The 20,821-nt window shown below is 36.3% G+C and overlaps 1 protein-coding gene across 2 annotated transcripts in view; it reads right to left on the bottom strand.

The window, feature by feature from the left end:
* Positions 1–12,757, bottom strand: part of LOC131067560 (uncharacterized) — a 213,518-nt gene extending 200,761 nt beyond the window's left edge. The window contains exons 1-2 of one of the 2 annotated variants that reach the window (XM_059213045.1): positions 12,186–12,757; positions 11,931–12,109 (exon numbers count right to left, since the gene is read on the bottom strand). In XM_059213045.1, the coding sequence (XP_059069028.1) occupies positions 11,931–12,109; positions 12,186–12,502 (496 nt within the window). In that variant the 5' untranslated portion in view covers positions 12,503–12,757. The remainder of the gene's footprint in view (positions 1–11,930; positions 12,110–12,185) is intronic. The other variant, XM_058002637.2, reaches the window with a different exon arrangement.
* Positions 12,758–20,821: the final 8,064 nt, after the last annotated feature.

Genomic DNA, 20,821 nt, shown 5'->3' with positions numbered 1-20,821 from the left:
GCACCTTTCTATATCTTGGTCAGCAATGTCTTTACTCTCATTTTGAAATGCGGTTTCTAAAGGCCCCTTTGTACTTTTGCATATCAAGGGTGGTTCATTTTCAGGTTCATTTGTGGAAAAGAAGGGGTGGTCTTGTACTACAACATCGGGATTAGATGGGGCTTGCATTCCCCTTGTTTTCTTTGCTGCAGTTTGATTCAATCTACGGGCTTCTCTCTCTTCTGCCTCCTCATGCTCCCTAAAATATTTCATCACTGTCTCATCTGGTATAGGTTTACCATCTTTTCCAGAGCATTTTTTGATACCTCTTCCTTTTATTCCACACAAATGGCCTACCACCCGATAATATGAACTATTACGTTCAATACCACATCCTTGGCATCTCCAACGGAATCCCCCACCTCCTGAAAGTGGGTTTAAAATGTCAACATACTTCCATTAGGGAGAATGCGGATCATTTCTTTGTTTTGTAATTGTTTGTTCATTGCCAACGGAGGAAGAGGTAGATGCCATTCTAGTTCCTATGGCAAGAAATAAAAATAAACATATTCAAAAACAAAAACAAAATAATGAAAAACAATTAATGTTTCATGTTTGACAATTTGTGAAACAAAAATAGTTGGAAAAAAATTTTAAAAAACCTACTTCTTGTAGCTAATGGGAGCTTGCAAATGTATGGAAATGATGCCGCAACACTTGTTGAAGCTTCAAAAATCAGTCTTCAACTCCTCCTATTTGATCTTGGAAGCCACACTTTGTTCACCCTTTCTTCAACCTGCTGTCAAAAAACTTTTGTTTGCAACACAAATGAGGAGAAATGAGCCAAGATTATGTTTTAGAAGTCACTTTTAGGGTATAAAATTGACTTTTTACATGGCGGATTTCAAAAAAAAAAAAATTGCATAAAAAAACCGTTTTGGGCCGCCCAGCCGTCCGAGTTTGACCTGGGTCCGTCCGGGTTTGACCTGGTTCGATCTTGGTCCACCCGGGTTCGAACCAGGTTGAACCCCCTCTGGGAAATTCGAACCAAGGTCGGACTGGACCCAAACCAGGGACCTAAACCAGTGGGGTGTGGAGGTGAACCTGGTAAGCTAGATTTTAATGGATGCCTAAACATGATGATTATCACCATAGAATTCCATGAATGTTTTTTTAAAAAGAAATCAAATAGCTATATAGACATCCATCTTTGTCCTAAGTAGTTCTCCAAGTGTAATCTATAATGACCTGATCATGTATAGTAAATCTAAACTTGATCAGAACCAATTTCTCAAGCATTTGCCCAGAAATGGTCAATGTAGATGCATTTATACCCCTATAACCTTGATTTTTGTACCCCTTTTTGTCAAAATTGTTGCCAAATGAGCATCAAATGACAAATTGTGTCAATCCATTTGGCATGCCCCCACCATGATGTATCTCCATTGCACCTAAAGGAAGGAAAATATAAACATATTGCCATGCATGAATAATTAGAAAATGGCCTTATTGATAAGACACTGCCATTTTCTATAAATTCAATCACCACATAATGAAATTCTCTTCAACAAATCGTTAAAATCCCCTGTTTAATACTAGTCAATGAGAAAGTTAAATGGACCGACTACTTTTTGTATTGAGAATTATATATCCTATGCTAGCCAACCCACCTCCAAGATAAAAGGGATATAAATCGCAGATATTGAGAAATAGATGTGATAGGGGGGCTTTACGATAGTCTAGACAGCAATGAGGGGGCGCGGGGGCAGTAATGAGGACAACAATTAATAGGAATAACAACATAAAGTGACAGCGATTAATATTAAGGAGACAGCATCATAACAAATTGATGACTAACAGAAATTAAAGGCACTTAACAACAACAATTAATTTGAGTTATGAAGAGACGTCACTAAGAAGGATGTGACCCTCCTGCTGGGATAGCAGAGTTGTCTCTTTTCAAGAGACATGAAGCTATAAAGGCTGAGAGCCACGATGGGGGAAGACACGGAAGGAAAAAGGGAATTCAATGTGATCATGCTTATTGAATTCCCTTTTTCCTTATTATATTTGGATTCTTATGAAAGCCAAAATCTGATCTTATGTGATCATGCTTATTGAATTCCCTTTTTCCTTCTGTGTCTTCCCCCATCGTGGCTCTCAGCCTTTATAGCTTCATGTCTCTTGAAAAGAGACAACTCTTGGAGGTTGCTGTCCCAGCAGGAGGGTCACACCCTTCTTAGTGACGTCTCTTCATAACTCAAATTAATTGTTGTTGTTAAGTGCCTTTAATTTCTGTTAGTCGTCAATTTGTTATGATGCTGTCTCCTTGATATTAATCGCTGTCACTTTATGTTGTTATTCCTATTAATTGTATCTGCTCATTACTGTTTCATGAGATGCTGTGGTTTATGTCTGTTTATTATATGTAAAATACATCCATAATACTGGAATTATTTATATGTTTTGAATGATTATTAAAAGTCAGCCATGGTAGAGGAAATGAGGGATTACAAGAGGGGTACGGTGATGGGGTACTATTCTAGGTACACCACCTCATGGTGGTGACCAAATGGTCCAATGATGCCACGGGGGTGCAAAGGGTACTGCCTTTGGGCTTAGAAGAGATGGGCTTCCGGGGCACCCTGTTGTGAATACACCTCATCCCTCTATCATGGTAAAAATTAACACACCAAGGAGTTCAATCATAGGAAGTGGGAAATGGATGGCAAGATGAAGGGGAACGGGTATCGGACACTTCACTAGGTAGACCATCTCATATGGATGGCATGGGCCACATGAGGCCAAGAGGGATGGTATATCCGCTCATGGGCTGAGGGTAGAGGATCTCTAAGACCCCCTATCGAGTCACCTTATCCTAGCTTCCCTATGATTGAATTCCATCAATAAATTAGGTATAAAATATGATTAAGTTAATGTTCCTCTATTCCTTTTCTTTTTTTACTTGGAAATTGTGATTTTAGGGCAAAATCTAGGGCATTTACAAAAAGGGACATTACAAATGGTATCAAAGCATGATCCTGCCAGCCTATAGGAGAAAGAGAAATCAGTCAATGCATTCTAGTCAATGCATATATTCAGGTGTATACTTCGTGTATGCTCCGTGTCTTCATACATTCATGTGTATACTCTGTGTTTTCAAGAGTATGCTCCATGTTTGGCTCTATATTTTAAGTTAATCTAGAATATGAGAATAAAAAGAGTGAACCAAAAGGGATATGAAGGTCATAGATGTGTGTCATGCTTCTAATCCTCTATGAGGAGTTCGTCTTTGTTTGTCTCAAGGAAACAACCAAACATAGTTCTTACAATTACAATTGATGAGAGAAAACTTGTCTTAAGATTACAAATCTTCAAGGGTTAGTTAGGAATCCTTGCATTGAGAAAATTTAGTTAAAATGATCATTGCTTAAGGCGGACTACCATGCCCTCACCATGACATATCTATGTTGCACCTAAAAGGAAGGAAAATATAAACATATTGCCATACATCAATAATCACAAAATGGCCTTATTCATAAGAATTCGCCATTTTCTATTAAGTCAATCACCACATAATGAAATTCTCTTCAACAAATCATTAAAATTACCTGTTTATTACAAGTCAGTGAGAAAGTTAAATGGGTCGACTACTTTTTGTATTGAGAATTATATACCCTATGCTAGCTGACCCACCTCCAAGATAAAAGGGATATAAATCACAAATATTGAAAAAATAGATGTGATAGAGTGGATTTACGATAGTCTAGACAGCAATGTGGGGGAAGGTAATGAGGACAATGATTAATAGGAATAACAACATAAAGTGATAGCAATTAAAATAAAGGAGCCGGCATCATAACAAATCAATGACTAACAGAAATTAAAGGCACTTAACAACAACTATTTTTTTGAGTTATGAAGAGATGTCACTAAGAAGGGTGTGACCCTCCTACTAGGATAGCAACCTCCAAGAGTTGCCTCTCTTCAAGAGACATGAAACTATTGTGCATAGTGCACACACACCCCATCCTTTTGATAGGGGACCCCCGTCATTGCCCTTCTGGCTGCCCGAATGAGAGAGAACCCCTCCATTATTGCCTAGGATGTTTAGAACGAAAAGAGAGGCTCGGCAAAATGAGGTCTTTGTGTCGATAGCCTCTACAATCGAACAAGTCAAAACGCCTTCATGACAAAGGCTCGCAAAGCAGAGTAGTGGGCCGAAAATGCAAAAATCAAAAAGGCTTTTAAAACTCTCAAGTCGGCTCCTCAAGCCGAAAACTCAACAAGCTCTCAAATTCGGCCTTTAAGCCGAAACTTAGAAAAAAAAGTAAAGCTCACAAATCAGCTTTAAGGCCGAAATCTTCAAGGTTTCAAATTCGCAAAAGGTCTATGAAGCCCAAAAATCATTCAAAGAATCCAATCGTGCATTTGGGCCTAAATGGCTGAAAAGCAATGGCACACAAATCATGCATTTCCACTCTTAAACCCGACTTCTTCCAAGCAAGAATCGTATATTTCACCTCATTTGCCCGAGGAAACTAAGAAGACAAATCGCACAATTCGGCCCATTGGCCGAAATTAAAGAAACATCTAAATCTTACAAATTGACCCATATGCCAAAAATGAACTAATGCGCAAAAACAATTCGCACAAAAGGGTCATTTGGCCGAGAATCCTATATGCCGACTATAAACAAAGAAATTCAAAATCGCACAAAGCCTCCCATAAGCTTACAAAGCCAAAAGCCCAAAATTGCTTCATAGGCCGAAAAGGGGCAAAAGGCCGAAAAAGAACAAAAAGTTCGAACCACGCAATTCGGCCGAATTGGCCGAAATTAGCAGACAGCTCGCAAAATCCTCCCATAGGCCGAAAGTGCCAAAATGAGAAAAAATCGCGCATTTAGGCTTGATAGCCTGAAATTGCTAGGAAAGGGGCATTTGAACTTAAACTCCAAAATCACGCCATCTTAACCCTCTAGAGCCGAAAATAGGAAAGAAGGACAAACTCATGAATTCCCTCTCACAGGCCCGAAAATCATAAAGTGAAAGACGTTTTAACAAAAAGTCTCGCATCTTGGCCAAAAGGGCCGAAATTTGAAGGGGATTCATTTTAAATTTGAAAAGAAAATCTTGCATTTACCTTCAAGGGTTCAAAATTTGACTAAGGAGGCAAGAAAACATTGAAATAAAGTCTCTCAAAAGGCCCCTTAGACCCAAAATTGCAAAGGAGGCCCCTTTTCACTTAAAATTCTAAATCGCTCAAAACATGTAGAAGGCCCGAATTTCATCTAAGTAAGAGAGCGAATCAAGAGAAAGAACCGAACTTCATATTGGAGAAGAGGGGCATTTAAAGATAGAATTTAATATGATTGTTAAACTAATTTATTTAATTTTCCAAAATGATTATTAAAAGTGGAATTCATTGTTCGCAAGACGACATCGGGAAGAGCTAGAGCATCAACTTGAAGCGCAAATTGGAGACGTGACCGTGAGTGAAGTCGGGAAGCGAGGATGCAAAGCGCAAGATCAAAAAATGAAGTATAGGAAGCGCGCCACCACTTGAACCAGTAAGACCGAAGTGAAAAACACAGAATGCTACAAAATGTGCATTCTCAGAAGGATACACAGCTGGATTTAATTCCAGAAATTCAGTTTAAAAAACTGAAATTGTTTAATGTAAAAAGAGAGTTGTCTGTGGGCCCCGTCTAATGAATTCAAAGTGAGGGGACACAAGTCAGTTATCTCTAACTGCCAAATTTACTAAATTAAAGCCAAACAGTTGTGGATAGTTGAGATAGTGGTTGGGTGGATAACTGAGAATTGAGTAGGCATGGGTTAAAGCTACCATGCTTCTGGAAGGCAAATCGGGGCCCTTAGATGCAGTCAATCCTAGCCTCTGGTTCAATTTGCAAAATCTATAAAAGGCAGGATGCCTCTCATTATAAAGGGTTAGATCCAGGTTAGAGTTTTTGTAGAAGGTTAGAATTTAATAGTTAAGGAATAGAGTAGAAATGCTGCAGAAATTGTTGTAATAGCAACTAGAATCAATATAATGGACATTGATTTGGTGTTTATCATCTTGGCTTTAATCTATTTGCATGGTTTCTTTCAGCAATTTAGATAGATCTTTTTGGTGTGCAGGTATTTGATGGATTCAGGTTCATACCATTGGGGATATGTTGATTGTGTATCCCTATGTATGGTTAGTCTGAGCCATTAAAATTGTGTTTAGTTCAATTCGAGGTGTCCGTTTGAGCTGCACTAGAATTAGGTGCTTAGCCATGCACCTGCAGTGTGAAAATCTTCTAAGTCCCCTTGAAGATTGCACCGTTCTTGCGAGGTTGTGAGTTATTCTACCCAAGCAGGGATTGGTTATGTCGAATTTGTCTACCCACACACCAGTCTTGTTAAGTTTAGGTCCCCTATCCCTTCCCTTTTGATTTTATTCCTCAGTCTGAGAATCGCGACAGACCAGCTTGTTGCAAAACATAAGGCCCCTTGTGCTCCCAGCAAAACACATCGATCACTGAGTTATCCCGCAGTCAAAAACTGACATTTAGAACCTTCAGGTTGTCCCCTTTGATCGATTAAAAACAGCATTAGGGCTTCCTTATACAAGAGAGGATAGGATACTCGGCGAGTAAATTCTATTATGCGTTGGCCGGATAGAGTCGTAGCAATGCGACTTTAGCCACATCAACAGAAGCTATAAAGGTTGAGAACCACAATGGGGGAAGACAGAAGGAAAAGGGAATTCAATAAGCATGACTGAATAAGATCAATTAATGTTCCTCTATTCCTTTTCTTTTTTTACTTGGAAATTGTGATTTTACTGCATTTACAAAAAGGGACATTACAACATTTGAACTTATAGTCTCCCCAATCAACTTGCAAATATTCATCTTGTCTTGAGTCTTTTCTTCTAACAAATTTTCCAGGGGTGGAGTACTATGACTATCAACAAGTCTGACCAAACAAAGGATGACCTTCAAAGAACTACATGCAAGCATAAGAAAATGATGAAGATCCACATCGATGGTGAATATTGCTGTTAAGTTTGGATCAGATTTAGAAAAGCTGATGATTTTAATTTTATATGTATTCTAGATGTATAATTCAATTTGCAGAATGTTATTCTATAACTGATATCTTAATAAATTTCTGACTGCAGGAAAATATCGAACTATACACAGTTCGAATTTATCAGATTCTTGACACTGTGTGCACAGCATTTTGTCACAGGGTAATCGCTCAGAGTATTCTCACAATATTATCGATTTTCATTGGTCACATTTCAAATGAAACATGTGCAATAATATATGTATATGTTTGACATAGAGTCGTGACTCTATGTGAGTCCACAATAATCTTTGATCAGCGATAACAAATTGATAGATTATAATGCAATAACAATCGGTATAACAATTGACCGATTATATATGTAATCGGTAATATAAGACTATTACCAATTACATATAGAATCGGTGATGTGTATAAGCACCGATAGTTAATCAAAATATTATAATGTAATCAATAATGGTACACAGCAGTAATAATTGATCATGATATTACATTATGATTATAATGCAAATCAATAATAATCATAATGTAATATTGTCATCGATAATCAGAATACTGATCTACAGTAGGTAGAGGATAGGGATAATAATACAAATGTCCAAGTGGCCGATAGGCCACTTGGACATTTGATTAGATCGGTCAAAGGAATCCAACCGAAGCTACATATCTTCAACAATTGCCAAGGGATGGAAGCTGGATCAGCAAGCTTCAAATCATGGCAAGGAGATTTCCATTCAGTCTTGAAAGGTGGCTGGGACATGTTGACACTTAAAAGTGCACCAAGCATTTGAAGAGAGTAAAGGACTTGAACCAAGTGAACTTTTTAATGGTGCAAGCCAAGAAAAACTCCTCCCAATTGGCTCCATATGGCAATTGCCTAAGTGATTAGCGCCTAGCATATAAGGGGGAAGGATAACTCAAAATGGCAGCATCAAGAGAAAATTCTGCCAAGCAAGCATAAAGAATGGCAAAGCGACAAACTGCACTAAGGGAAAACTTGGCAAATTAGTCAAGTGGCACTATTCCCAAGTGGTGAAGCAAATATAAAATGTGCCTATTCGAAAATGTAGCATAAACCTTAGAAAACCCTGCCAAAGTAAGGAAGAAATGGCTAAATAAAGAACTGGTGCCATTCTTGGGTGTCCAAGCCAGTTACTAATTGTTCTTAGGGTGGCAAGAACATAAGTGAAAAGCGCCAAGTTGAAAAAGATGTTTTAATTCAACATGGAGTGCCATTTCCTAGTAGCATAGCCAGTCCAAAAATGCATTAAGATGGCAGACACCTTAGTGAAGTGCACCATAAATAGGGTAGGTGTGTTAGGAAACAGTGCCAAGGTAACTTGGAAGCTTAAGTGGAAATTAGATGCATTTTTTGGTGGCTTCTACCAGCAAAAGTTCTGTCGAGATTAAAAAATAAATGGCAAACAAGTGATGAGTGCCCAGCAGAAAGGGGGGAAATGAAGCCAGTTTGAGGACGCACATTTGAAGAGACTTTGCCACTAAAAAGTATGCCTAAACTTACAAAACAAAATACTTGAGTGAATCCAGCCAATTAACAAGGAGATGAAAATATTCCTTTTAGGCTCAGAAATGAAATGGTTCAACCAGTCCTAAGTTCTGCCAAAGTTTTAAGTGAATGACATAACATGAACATTGGCACAGCCACTAAGGAAATCTGCCCTTCCTTCCATTAGCAACTTCAAGTTTCCCATGCCAAGTCAAGTGTTTTAAAGCAAAGATCAGCAAATTGTGGCCTCTCTTTTCTAGGCAAGCTATATTTAGGAGAAAGTGGAGTTTGAAGTTGAAAATAGCCTATTTTAGGCTATTTTAAGTGGATAAAGAGAGGGTTGCTTTTAAGTAAATCTTTAATGGGAAATATTTTATTATTATTTCATCCCTAAAACTAACTCTTGAGAGATTATATGTAGGTCCTTTGAGCACATAATTTGTTAATGAATTGATGCCAAACTTATGCTACTGAAGTTTTCATTCAAACATTGAGGTTAAATCATTGCATTGTGAGAAGTATGATAGCTAATAAGATCTGTGTCTTAACTTTGTGTGGCACTTCTCTTTGTTCCTTGAAGTAGCTTTGCATGCTTCTAAGTGATTACTTATTTTCAGTCTTGCACTCCATTTCCTATCATTAGTATTAGATTCTTTGTTAAGCTAATCCTAATGTTGACACAGATCTATTGATCTCTACTTTAATCAATGGAAAGTGTTGTTGTTTTAGCTGCATAAGTAGAAAATCCTTTTGGTGACAAAAAAATTCAATCCTTGTGCTTGAATCTCTGAGATCAAAAAGATAGTTCAAGCTTGCTTCTCAATGCTTTGTGCATGAGCAGCAAACTTGTTTATTGTTTTAGATTTTAGTAGTAGAATAGATTAGGGAGCTTCCCCTACAAATATGGTGAGAAGATTTTCCTCACACACCATTCCAGTTGGCGTTGTCTTGAAAAGGACAAATAAAATGTTAACGAGATAAATGCCTACTTTTCTCACTAAAAACTTGGTTTCTTTTTTCTCGTACAGAGTTCCTTGGCTATAGCCTGTGACTTGGTTCTTACCATCTACTAGTATTTTCGTTTCAACTAGTAAGTGATTCTACTGATTTTTCTTGGCTTGTGCCCTTGCTATCAAAATGCACTTAAATTTTACAGCATATATGTCAATCTCAGCTCTATGCTTCACACAATTTTTGCCATCGTGGTCTTATGGTCTACACCATTGACACATTCAAAACAAACCTCCTTGTGACTTGTTTAAACACCCAAGTGTCTCATTCTCTATAATCTCGATAATGGATTATGAAATGTTTGCTAGCATCTCTATAGGAAGTTAATCTTTATTGGGGTAAACAAATTATCCTTAAGTCAGTGTGTTATTTAATACTCATCTAAAAAATTAACACTATTCTTGATCATGTTTGATCCTATTGCCAGTAGGCTCCAATGTTGATAAAAGAAAATTGCAATGTGTTGGATTTTCAGCAACAGATAGACGAGCCCCTATGTTCAACAATCGTAGATCTAAGAAAGAATAAGGTCTGAAATCTCCAAAGGTCCCATGCATCATTGATCTATTTATAATGAACAATGCAAAGTGAAGAGTAATACTCTTAAAGATAAGGCAAGGCCCTAATAAAGTGATTATGTGGGGTCAAACCACTTGAAGCTAAAAGAGAACCACCTAAGAAAAGATTTAGACCATCCATAGGGCACCTAATCACTGCTCTATAAAAGAATAAAGGCTGCAAGTCTCTAGGATTTACGCTTGTCATTGATTTTTTAAATGATTTTGACTAAGAACCAAAGAACCTAAGCAAATGAAGAAGAAAAGCAACATCTGTGACTGAAGGTTGAGAGCAACACAACAACCAATTGCCACTTTTCAAATGTTAAAAGGCTTTTCAACTTAAGAGAAACTAAATTGAGCAACAATCATCATTAATGTTGAAATTTGCTACTATAATTTCATTGTGTAGATTTCATTTTAAATTAGACGCATAAGTTTGAAACACTGGATAGCCATTTTTTAGAAATAAAATTAAATATTGGTATTCTAATTTTCTCTGTTAAATTAGCTTCTTTCCTACTTAAACACAAGAATAGTAATTCCAACAAGCCATCTAGAAGTAAGGCAGAGTGAAAGCCATGGCAATAACCCAGGTGTTGGACAAGATTATCCTCTTTAAGCAGTCATGTTAATGTGGGCCAAAAATGGATGAGGTTGGGTGCATTCCTAAGTGATATTTGATGGAATAGATACATCACCTGTGTGGTTTTTCCAATGTTTATCGATATCTGATAATGTGTTTAACAGGCTATGCTGACTAATTGAAACAAGAAGTTGCCAAGAAAAAAGCCAAGGTTCAAACCCTACCAAGCAAACAGGTTGATAGAAACACTATGGAAATGAACTAGGTGGGTTCGCCCCATGCTAAGGAGGTCAAACATAATATGAAAGATAATGAACCTAAAAAAATTCCTTCGCCTTTTATCATTTTCATCAATGCATTTAAAATGATTATTCGTAGTAATGTTTACCATTTACCAATCAAAAATATATAATGAGTTTTAAACATTTCATGTTTTCTTCTATCAGTGTTTTTGGCAACTAATTAAATTGTTGTATAACACTAAAGGCTGTCCCATCTGTTAGCGAATTAGATAGTCATAGAGCTGCTTAATAGTTTATGCGATCATGTTGACTGTTAAGGTATGGAGAGGTTAGCATGTTGTTTGATGACTAGCAAACATATGGGATAACAAGAAACGAACTAGACAGCAGCTCATGAAAAATACTGACCCTGAACCCAATAATCCTGGAGTCACTCCAAAAGGAAATTGAGCTAGTCTTGTACTCATCCTCTAATATCAGAGATAGATAGTTCACAAAAAGAGCAAAATAACTTTCTCAATTTTTATTGCCAATCAGGACAACACCGTGTGACATGAAGGTACCCATAAATAAATATGGCGAAAGCCACAGTCAATTACCAAACACGAAAAAATGTATAGATGAACATCAAGCTCAAAAGAATTGCCTGAGTTTTTGCTGCATGTGTAACTAAAGCCTAAGCATTGTACGTGAGGGATTGCTTTTACCTTAAGAGTTGAGAAACATGAAGAGCAGACAATTTATTTCATAATAAATACTAATTTTTCACGGTCCAGGAGATGGAGTTAAAATTCTGTTAAATTACATATTTTGTATTTATATCAATGATTCATTGAAGTTTTTTATCACACTCAGTGACCCATCATCCTGATAATGATCAAAAATGTAATTGTGTGTACATAATTTACCAGAAGCTTTTACCTCTAAGTCTTTTCATTTCATTAGCATTAAGAAATGTGAATATACCTCCGGACTGCTGGGCAACTTCATTGAAATCAAGCAACTTCTGTTCTATTTTTTGGCCTGTTTTGAAATCAAATCCTGAAGAGGGAGTATTGTTCCATGAAAATTCTTCATTGGCACTTGCAAGCCTCCGGCATAACACCGGATACGCTTTCCCTTGAGCTATGCGCTTGTAGTACACCCTGCGCGCATAAAGTTGAGAGGCAAAGACAGAGAAAAGAAGCAGCAAGCAGAACAAGTAACGAAAATAGTATTCACCAGGGGCCCCAACGGAGAGGAGGAGAGCAAAGATCATTGTACATTCTGGAAGCCATCTCGAACTGCAATCTGTGCTGCAATTTGAGGGTGTCCGACATGACGGCCTCCGTGTAATTGTGTTCCTGCTCTATCAACATCTTCATGTGCCGCATCGCCACCTTGTCGTCCAGATTGCTCATCCAATGGTAAGAATCCTCCCATTGTTTGCCGTGAAGGCTCATCGGAAACGCCTTCTTTGGGGGATTTGGAGGCATGGGATGTAAAGTCTTTTTGGCCCTGCTCATCTCTTTTAACCGCCATACTCTTCGATGCGCCATGCTGCTCAATTCAGTGCTCTTCTGGAGGCAGGGTAGGGTTTAGCCGCCCAAGAATACATCTCTGCGGCGCAACAGATGATAGCTGAAAACACAATGCCAGAAATTTGAAAATGGTGAGATTTTAAACACATGGCTTTCGAGAATTAACTGAAACCGATTTCCATCGTGAACTTTATTAGCTGAAATCTTTTTATTCACCACCTTACTCAAGTCCTATTCTCTCATGTTTTTCAGACAAGGCTCAGCGTGGTTTAGTCCAGTTAATTCAATTTTTTGTTTTTTGTTTTTTTCGAAGTTTGATCTTTTATTATATCAATTTTGTGTTAATTAAATATTTTGATGATTAAGCTTGAGTATTTATACAGTCATAAGCCATTAGATTAGGATATTATAGAATTATAATATTTAGAATATATTATTTTTATTGTAAGTGATATTTTGTCATTTGTCTTTTGTCTTTTATTCTTCTTCATGTAAGGAAAATAAATTGTGGAAGCTCTTCTTGTAAATGTTGTAAAAAATGAATTTTGATGATGTTTTTTCAAATACTAGTTTTATTATTTATTAGTATACTTATTTTTAGAGAAATATAAGTAAAGTACATCTAATGATATCATATGTGTTCATCATTCCACTTTAAAAATTATCATATTATTATATTATAATTAATTTAAATTATTATTACATTATAATATTGCAATCAATATTAAATTATTATTAAGATATTACTTTTTTTTTTTTAATATTTCTATTAAACTCTTCACCAAAACAAAAAAATATATATTTTTAAGATCAATTATGATTATTATTATATTAATTTGGGTTTAAGTGTTACAAACACATCAAATTTAATGCTTCTAGTTTTTATTAACACGTATTTATGCATCCATTATGTGATGGAGATAAACAAAATTGATTAATAGTTAAACTCAGAGGGTGATAGTTGAGAGGAGAAAATAAATAAAATATTTTTTTTATTTTTCATGCATTTAAGTGTCACAAACACGTCAAATTTAATGCTTGTAGTTTTTATTAACACATATTTGTGCATCCATTATAGGAGTGTAATACGCCTTCGGTGTAAAAACAAAGATGGGAGCTCCATTCATGATAGTTCTCTTTTTTAAGAGTCCAACCAATAATGAAACATAATGGGAAGGAGTTGTATTAGGCATGGTTATATGCTTGTCTATTGGGATGCAAATTTTGGTTGTCCAAGGAGATTTCTTGATAGTTTTCAACTAACAAAAAGGGATCTTGTTCTAATTGGCCACTAAGAAAGTTTGTGAAAGCGACGGGTACTTTAAGTATTACATTGAAAGAATTAATTTTCTAGCATTGTTGTAAAGTAGCTAATCCAACAATAGATTTTTTCATTATTGATCAAAAGTCAAAGCTCCTTGACCATTTTCATACTTTTGAGTAGGGCCAAATCTTTAACTTATAAACCCCCATAAGATTGCATTCTTCTTCACCCAACCTTAAATATCAAAATTAATAAGGATGCATGGAATTCCATTTTATGGTAGGGTTAATTATTACAAGTGTTGTTATGGTCGTGTCTATGTAAGACTAATAATGCTTGCTCATGCGAGCTAAAGTATCAAATTAATAAGGATACATGGAGTTCCCTTTTATTCACACTATAATCTTTTGTTGTCTTACATTGGTCGTGGTTGCTCATTGGAGGATATTTTGACATGCTTGTTGACAAGAAAATGTAGACTAGTAGTTTGAGTTCATTTCTATAGAAGAGTTGTATTTACTTCAATATAATGGATAAGGAAGAAGAACAAAACATATGTGCTAGGATTATAAAAATAAAAGAAAATAAAATGTGCATGCATTCATACACCATTCACACATCCATGGGATATAATGAAATCTCTATTATATTCTTTATAATCTCACTACATACCCTTTGACCATACATTATTATAACATATTTCACTAACATCATCTCATATTACACTTCATTATCTATATACTTTCTTATGTTCTTTCTTCTTACACACTCTATCCATATTTTCCATCATATGTGTGGTACATCTACATTACTATTATAGTATTTCTAAGTATAGAGTGTGCCCCTAGGCCTATTTTGTGTTGCTCCAAATCTACTCACCAAGATTGTGTATGTGTTGGACTTGAGATAGCATGTGTTGCACTTGTAGTTTGTGTGAGGTCAAATCACTCATACTACATGGCAAGAGCCAATGGAGTAGGGAAATGTCTAAAGGAATGCCATCTTTATGAGGAAGGAGAGTCATGTGAGTGTCAATAATATTTGAATGTGAGGTGAATGTTTTATTGAAATGAATGCTCACTCCATGAAAAAGGAATGTTTGATGGTAGACAATTATGTTGAGATGTAGAGTTGTGGTTGGAATGTTTGTTATTGCATGCAAAACCTCTAAAGAGGTCTGGTTATGGTAATTCTTCTATGACCAAGTGCATCGTTGGCATAGAGAAAGTTTAGCTCTTATTTTGAGCTCCTTCAAAATGGACCTTACCCACTCCTCTTTAACCCCAAGCCACATGATCTTGACATTGTACGAGATAAATAAGAGGGTGTCTTGTTTTAGATGCTTGTTGTTTTTTTTATGCTTGCACTTGTTTTGTTCAAGTCATTGATTATCATGGAAATGTTATGAAGAAATTTTAATAGCTTTTTGTTTTCCTAAGTGAAGATAAATTAATGAAATGTTTTAATCCAAATGCAATAAATAGACAACTATACCATGTTTTTATATTTTCCTCAAATTTAGATTGTGAATTAGCAAATTCAATTAAATGATTTTAAATATAATTTAAGAAAATATTTTTTTATTTTTTATTTTGTTCTAATTTTGGTTGATTTGATGAATTGATTGCATTGGGTTGTTAGCAAGATTTTTAGATCTTGTTGCCTTGCCCTATCAGAGAGGAATTTTTTAAATGATTTGGATTGATTATGCTAAATTAAAATTAAATCCATAATCTAACCTAAGCTATCTTATGTAACAAAAAAAATTATATCAAACTATTTCTAATATGTAGTGCAATGATGCAATGTCACCAATCATGGAAATAATAGAGCTATGTAATATATTTGTAATTCTAATTTAACCTTATGAGTTCAAGATAATAAGAAAATTGGCACCTCGCTTCTAAAAATCAATAGGTATTGTAAACATGGGCAGAAACTAAAGCTCGAATAATAAAAAATAAATCAATGTGGGTTTTTTCTTGTGTATTTCCATTCAATGCATATTATAGATTTATAGGATTCTAACATCCTATTTTATAGGAAACTCTCTAAATGAATTTCCTAAGTATAATGAGTTGTTTTAGCAACTCTAAATACAAACAAACAAACTTTAACAAATAAATATTCTCACATCCATAATAGTTATGTGAGTTGTGATAACAACTCACATTATTAACTTATGTGAAAACTAACATTTAATTTCCCAAAATTCCCACCCTTAGTGTGAACATGGTAAGAACCCAGACCTTACATATGTAGTAAGCCCAACTCTTGTGGCTCATGATCTTGATTCAAAACAAAAGGCACCTCCTATCAACCTTCCATGGTTTTCACACATGCTTACCACAAACCTGGACATGAACAGGAACCCACCAACTGTCCACCTCATATGGTTTTTTGGATCCTCCCACAAAACCTTTCAAGATCCATGAACTAACTTACTCTGGTGCTTTTGTTTGCTACTATGCTTGTACACTAGGGAAGTTAATAGAAATCAACATACATATCACAAATATAAAAAACGCATTCCATAAGAACACAATGTTCTTAATTATAGTCATTGTTATCGATCGATGTCACTCGATCTCAAAAAGCATAGACAACCACCACTGCCACGAGAATCTGCCCTTGACTCTAGTCATTTTGGCACAAAATGGAATGGAACATTGGTTTTTATTTCCCCCCATAATGTAAAATTTCCACTTATTCACACAACTAGGAACACTAAAAAGCATAGAAAATGAAATGCCAACGGAGTTGATAAGCAGCCCCGTTGTTGGTGACTGACGAGAGGACATTGATTGTCCTCTAGTCTCTTCTACCTCCAACCTCCAATCTTGAATTTATCTAAAGCATGTATTCCTCATCACTAGGACATGATAGCTTTTCATCATTGGCATGGTTTTCCCAATCAATTTCTTTAGCTAAGGAAGCATGATGATCTACTTTATCATCTAGTAGATTTTGTGCCCTCTTCTTACAATTCAAAATTACATATCCTCTTTCATTACAATAGAACCATTTGATTTTTCCTTTTGAAGGAATATGCTTGATTTGTACTTGCCTTTTCTTGCTTTGTTATGTACAAATTTAAGACCTCTTCAGATTCTGAGTCTTCATTATGGTCAAGTAGAGTAGATATTACCCTACAAGGCTAATGGTTATCTTACTTAATGTAAACACCATTCTAGACATATTTTTAGGCAAACTATTCAGAAATTTTGCTTTGGCATCATTATATTTTACTTTCTCATTAATTCCAGCTAGCTGATTTAGAAGAGAGTGAAACTTACTGATATGGTCTGCCATTTTTGTACCTTTTTTCCATCTTTAATCCATATAATCTCTGCTTCAATGTTGTCTTCCCACTTTTTGCTTGTAAACCGAAGAGCTTGTTTAATGACTCCCAAATCTCTTTTGCGATTTTGCAAAATCCACATGGTATAAATATGCTTTTGATAAGTTGAGACCAATAGTTCCCAAAGCTTTCTAATCTTTGATATTCCACTTCACAAGTTGATTTACATCAATTGATATGACTGAGTTTGGTTTGGTCAACAACATCCCAAAGATCTTTTTCTATCAAGTGTAACTGCATCTGGATCTACCATATATGAAAATCTCTACCTTCAAATTTCTTGATAAAACTTAATTTGTCCATGACTACCCCTTAAATAAATAAATAAAATTTAAGATGTCCAATTCCACCCATAATGCACCTTTGTCTTTAACTCAAAAATTTTGACATCAAATAATATACCGTATTCAAATACAACTTCAAAACTATAGACACTCAATCTACATTAAAAACCAAATGCACTGTTTGGTGAAACTGCATACTGGTTCGAACAGCTACATGCGCCATTGATTTCCAAACACCATTCTTAGAATCCTGAAGTGATGATAGATTTCCAACAGTCAAATCAATGCAAAATAAATTTCGTCAGAGTGGTGAAAGAAGCTTCTATATAGCAAATCTAGTGAGATCAATGGGAAACACTGCGGCAATGAAGGGAGGGTCACACCACAGGGGTGAGCTTGTTTCCTAATGTTTCTCCCAATGTGTTCCACCTCAAAATCTCACGCGGCTCCTTTCATACTTCATGCGCCCCTTTTCACGTTGCTCTCTTTACTCTCCACGCAGCCAGCATATGGGAACGGCTAACACAAAGGATCTGTTGCATTAAACTATTGGTGCCCTTGCAATTACCTGCGGCCAAGGATATAGTTCTGCCCAAACTTCAAAAGGTTCAACAGTCCACCAACGCTCTTCACATTGTTGGCTGAGATTCTCACGATACTTGTATGGCAAGTATCTATTGCAGATTTAAAGCTCTACAAATTGCTCTCAATAAATCCACCAAAGCATTGACAGAGCTTCAGATTCTACACCTTACACTATGTTCATGTAACAACGATCCACATCCATATTCAGTGTGTAAGGATATAAGGCTTGCATACTAAGACCATTTTCATGCACTAACTTATTCCCCACAGATATAAATCTCACGCAAGTGAATATCCAAAGCATCACAAAATATGAGCTTGTAAATATGGGCAGAAACTGAAGCTGGAGTAATTAAAATAAATCAATACGAGCTTCTTCTTGTGTATTTCCATTCAAAGCATATTACAGATTTATAGTATTCTAACATCCTATTTTATAGGAAACTTTCTAAATGAATTTTCTAATTATAATAAGTTGTTTTAACAACTCTAAATACAAACAAACAAATTTTAACAAATAACTTTTCTCACATTCATAATAGTTATGTGAGTTATGATAACAACTCACATTATTAATTTATGTAAACACTAATATTTAATTTTCCAACAATAGGATGTTGGTAAAAGATGTGGTATAGCAATCCTATCATATTCTCTTCTCTCCTCTCTAGCTTGGGGTACTCCAATTGATGAATGGACATGAGTTAGGCAACTAAGATCAAGGGAAAAGTTACAAGGTGTTGTGTTACAATACTGGAAGCTTTGAAGCTTTAATTCTAATAAAAAGCTTCAAGACTTTCAAGGAGCGTGGATGCTCTAAAGAAACTCTGGAAATTGGCCTGGTGTCTTGGAATTAACACACTATCATATTCAAGTAGAATAGGAAAAGGATCATCAAAATCCAACTATCACAAAAGGCTTGAATCGAAGAACAAAAAGACCAAATCCCAAAAAAATCACGAATAGGGGGAATTCTCAATCAAAATCATGGTTTGGGTGGAGAACTCAAGAGTAAAAATGGGTAAGAGGAGTTAAGATTCGATTAAGATTGCAAATCAAAAGCTAAAACAATGGAGACATGGCCAAAATTGAGAGTGCTCATGTGTGATTATAGAACACTAAGTTTGGCCCTTTTACTAGTGGATTGACCCATTTTTCCAAGTTGGGTTACCCCTTTTGCTAAAGTGGCTCACCTAAATGACCCTTGAGATGCTCAAACAACCCTAGGGTTTTGTGGATGACCCAAGAATGCTTGGAAAACTTTAATATTTGAAGGGTCAAAAAGTAGTTTTAAACATGAATAATGGTATGCAATGATGAGCCTCGAGAATGACCTTGTTTATCCTAATTTCTCTGTTTTTGATAATAAAGCAGCCAAAGCAAGGGGGTTGACCCGAAATACATAGTAAGTCTCAGAGAGAGAATAACCAACACAAACACAGTTGACAAACGACAGTCAGCCAATCCCTATCTTAATCATCAAAAACAAAATCCACCTACAGCTATAGAATAACCCAAGATTGAAAACAATCTCGTCCATATAGCAACTTAAACAACAGAATAACAAAAAGATACTAACCTTAAACCAACTATCTTTAGAGATAAGAATATTGTTCATACTATAAAAAATAAAGAAAGTAGCAAGAGTCTTGGCAAGCCTCATATGGTTGATAAAGAAATTAAACTTAACAGGGATCCAACTAATCCTGAAATTAAAACTATAACAAAAAAGAAAAGCATCCACCATTAATCATGTTTTCCAACTCCTATGTGTTGGAAGAGCAGAAGCCCAGTCCAATCTTCAGCTAGGAACTCAAACAGTTCCTTCGTGGTGTCACCTTCCAGCCCACCCTGTTTCACTTTTTCTTGGTGCAGCAGGCACATTGAAGTGGTTGAGGAGTGCATGACTTTAATGGAAAATTTCGCAATTTTTTTGACATGGGAATCCAGATAGTCCAGCTTCTTCTTCACTCCATTCAGGTCCTCGGAGATAGAATTACAACCCGCACAATGCACCACCTCCTCCTTCTCTCCACCTTCACCAGCAGTCTGCCCGCCCTTAGACTTTCTCCCATCCTCCTCATAGATATGCGAGGGAGAAGTGGTAGAATAAGGGGAGGTGTTCTTATTATCATCTTTAACAGTCTCAGAGTTAGGGGCATTAGTATCCAGCTTGGAGGACTCTGAGCCCTCTGTGGCCTCCATATCATCCTCAACCTTATCACTTTCTGCCTTCTCAGAAACTTCCTCACCCTCATTGACATAGTTCTTCCTCACAACAATTTGTTTCATATGGGTTTTGCCACAAATCTATTGGACCTCTGCAGGGTCACACCGTCCTCCGCATCAAACTCAACTAATAGGATTCTAGGTTTTTTCATGGGTTTCTTGGAGGTAGGTTTAGTAGCGGAGGGGTTGCTTTTGTTTTTCTCTCCAATTTTGGGGGAAATGAGAGGGGCGTGGTTAGGGGATTGACAAGGCATAATAGGCTTTTTCGAGGTCTTTTTGTTACCTTTTTTAGTACTAGCAGGGGGGCATGGAGGGAGGGAGCAGGTTGAACAGAGATGGGTTTAGGAGGACACAGGGCCCTGTGGAAATTGTAGAGCCGAAACATCAAACCTTGGTGGAGGATGGTGAAATTATTGTCTTGACTCATGCAATGGCGGACTTCTTTAACAATAGACTCTAAGGTGTGGACTAAAAAGAACAGAAAATAAATAGTATCATGGTTGTAAAAATGATTGAGCAATGGGAAATGGTAATAATAGAAAAAACCATACCTTCCCTCAAGGGTAAAGTATTTCATAATAATTTTGCACACTTGGTCCCATGGGTAGGGATGG

The sequence above is a fragment of the Cryptomeria japonica genome, chromosome 10, assembly GCF_030272615.1.
Source record: "Cryptomeria japonica chromosome 10, Sugi_1.0, whole genome shotgun sequence".
In the NCBI taxonomy this organism is placed as follows: Eukaryota; Viridiplantae; Streptophyta; class Pinopsida; order Cupressales; family Cupressaceae; genus Cryptomeria; species Cryptomeria japonica.
The sequence above is the reverse complement of the archived record's forward strand: the minus strand, read 5'-3'. Positions and strand labels throughout refer to the sequence as shown.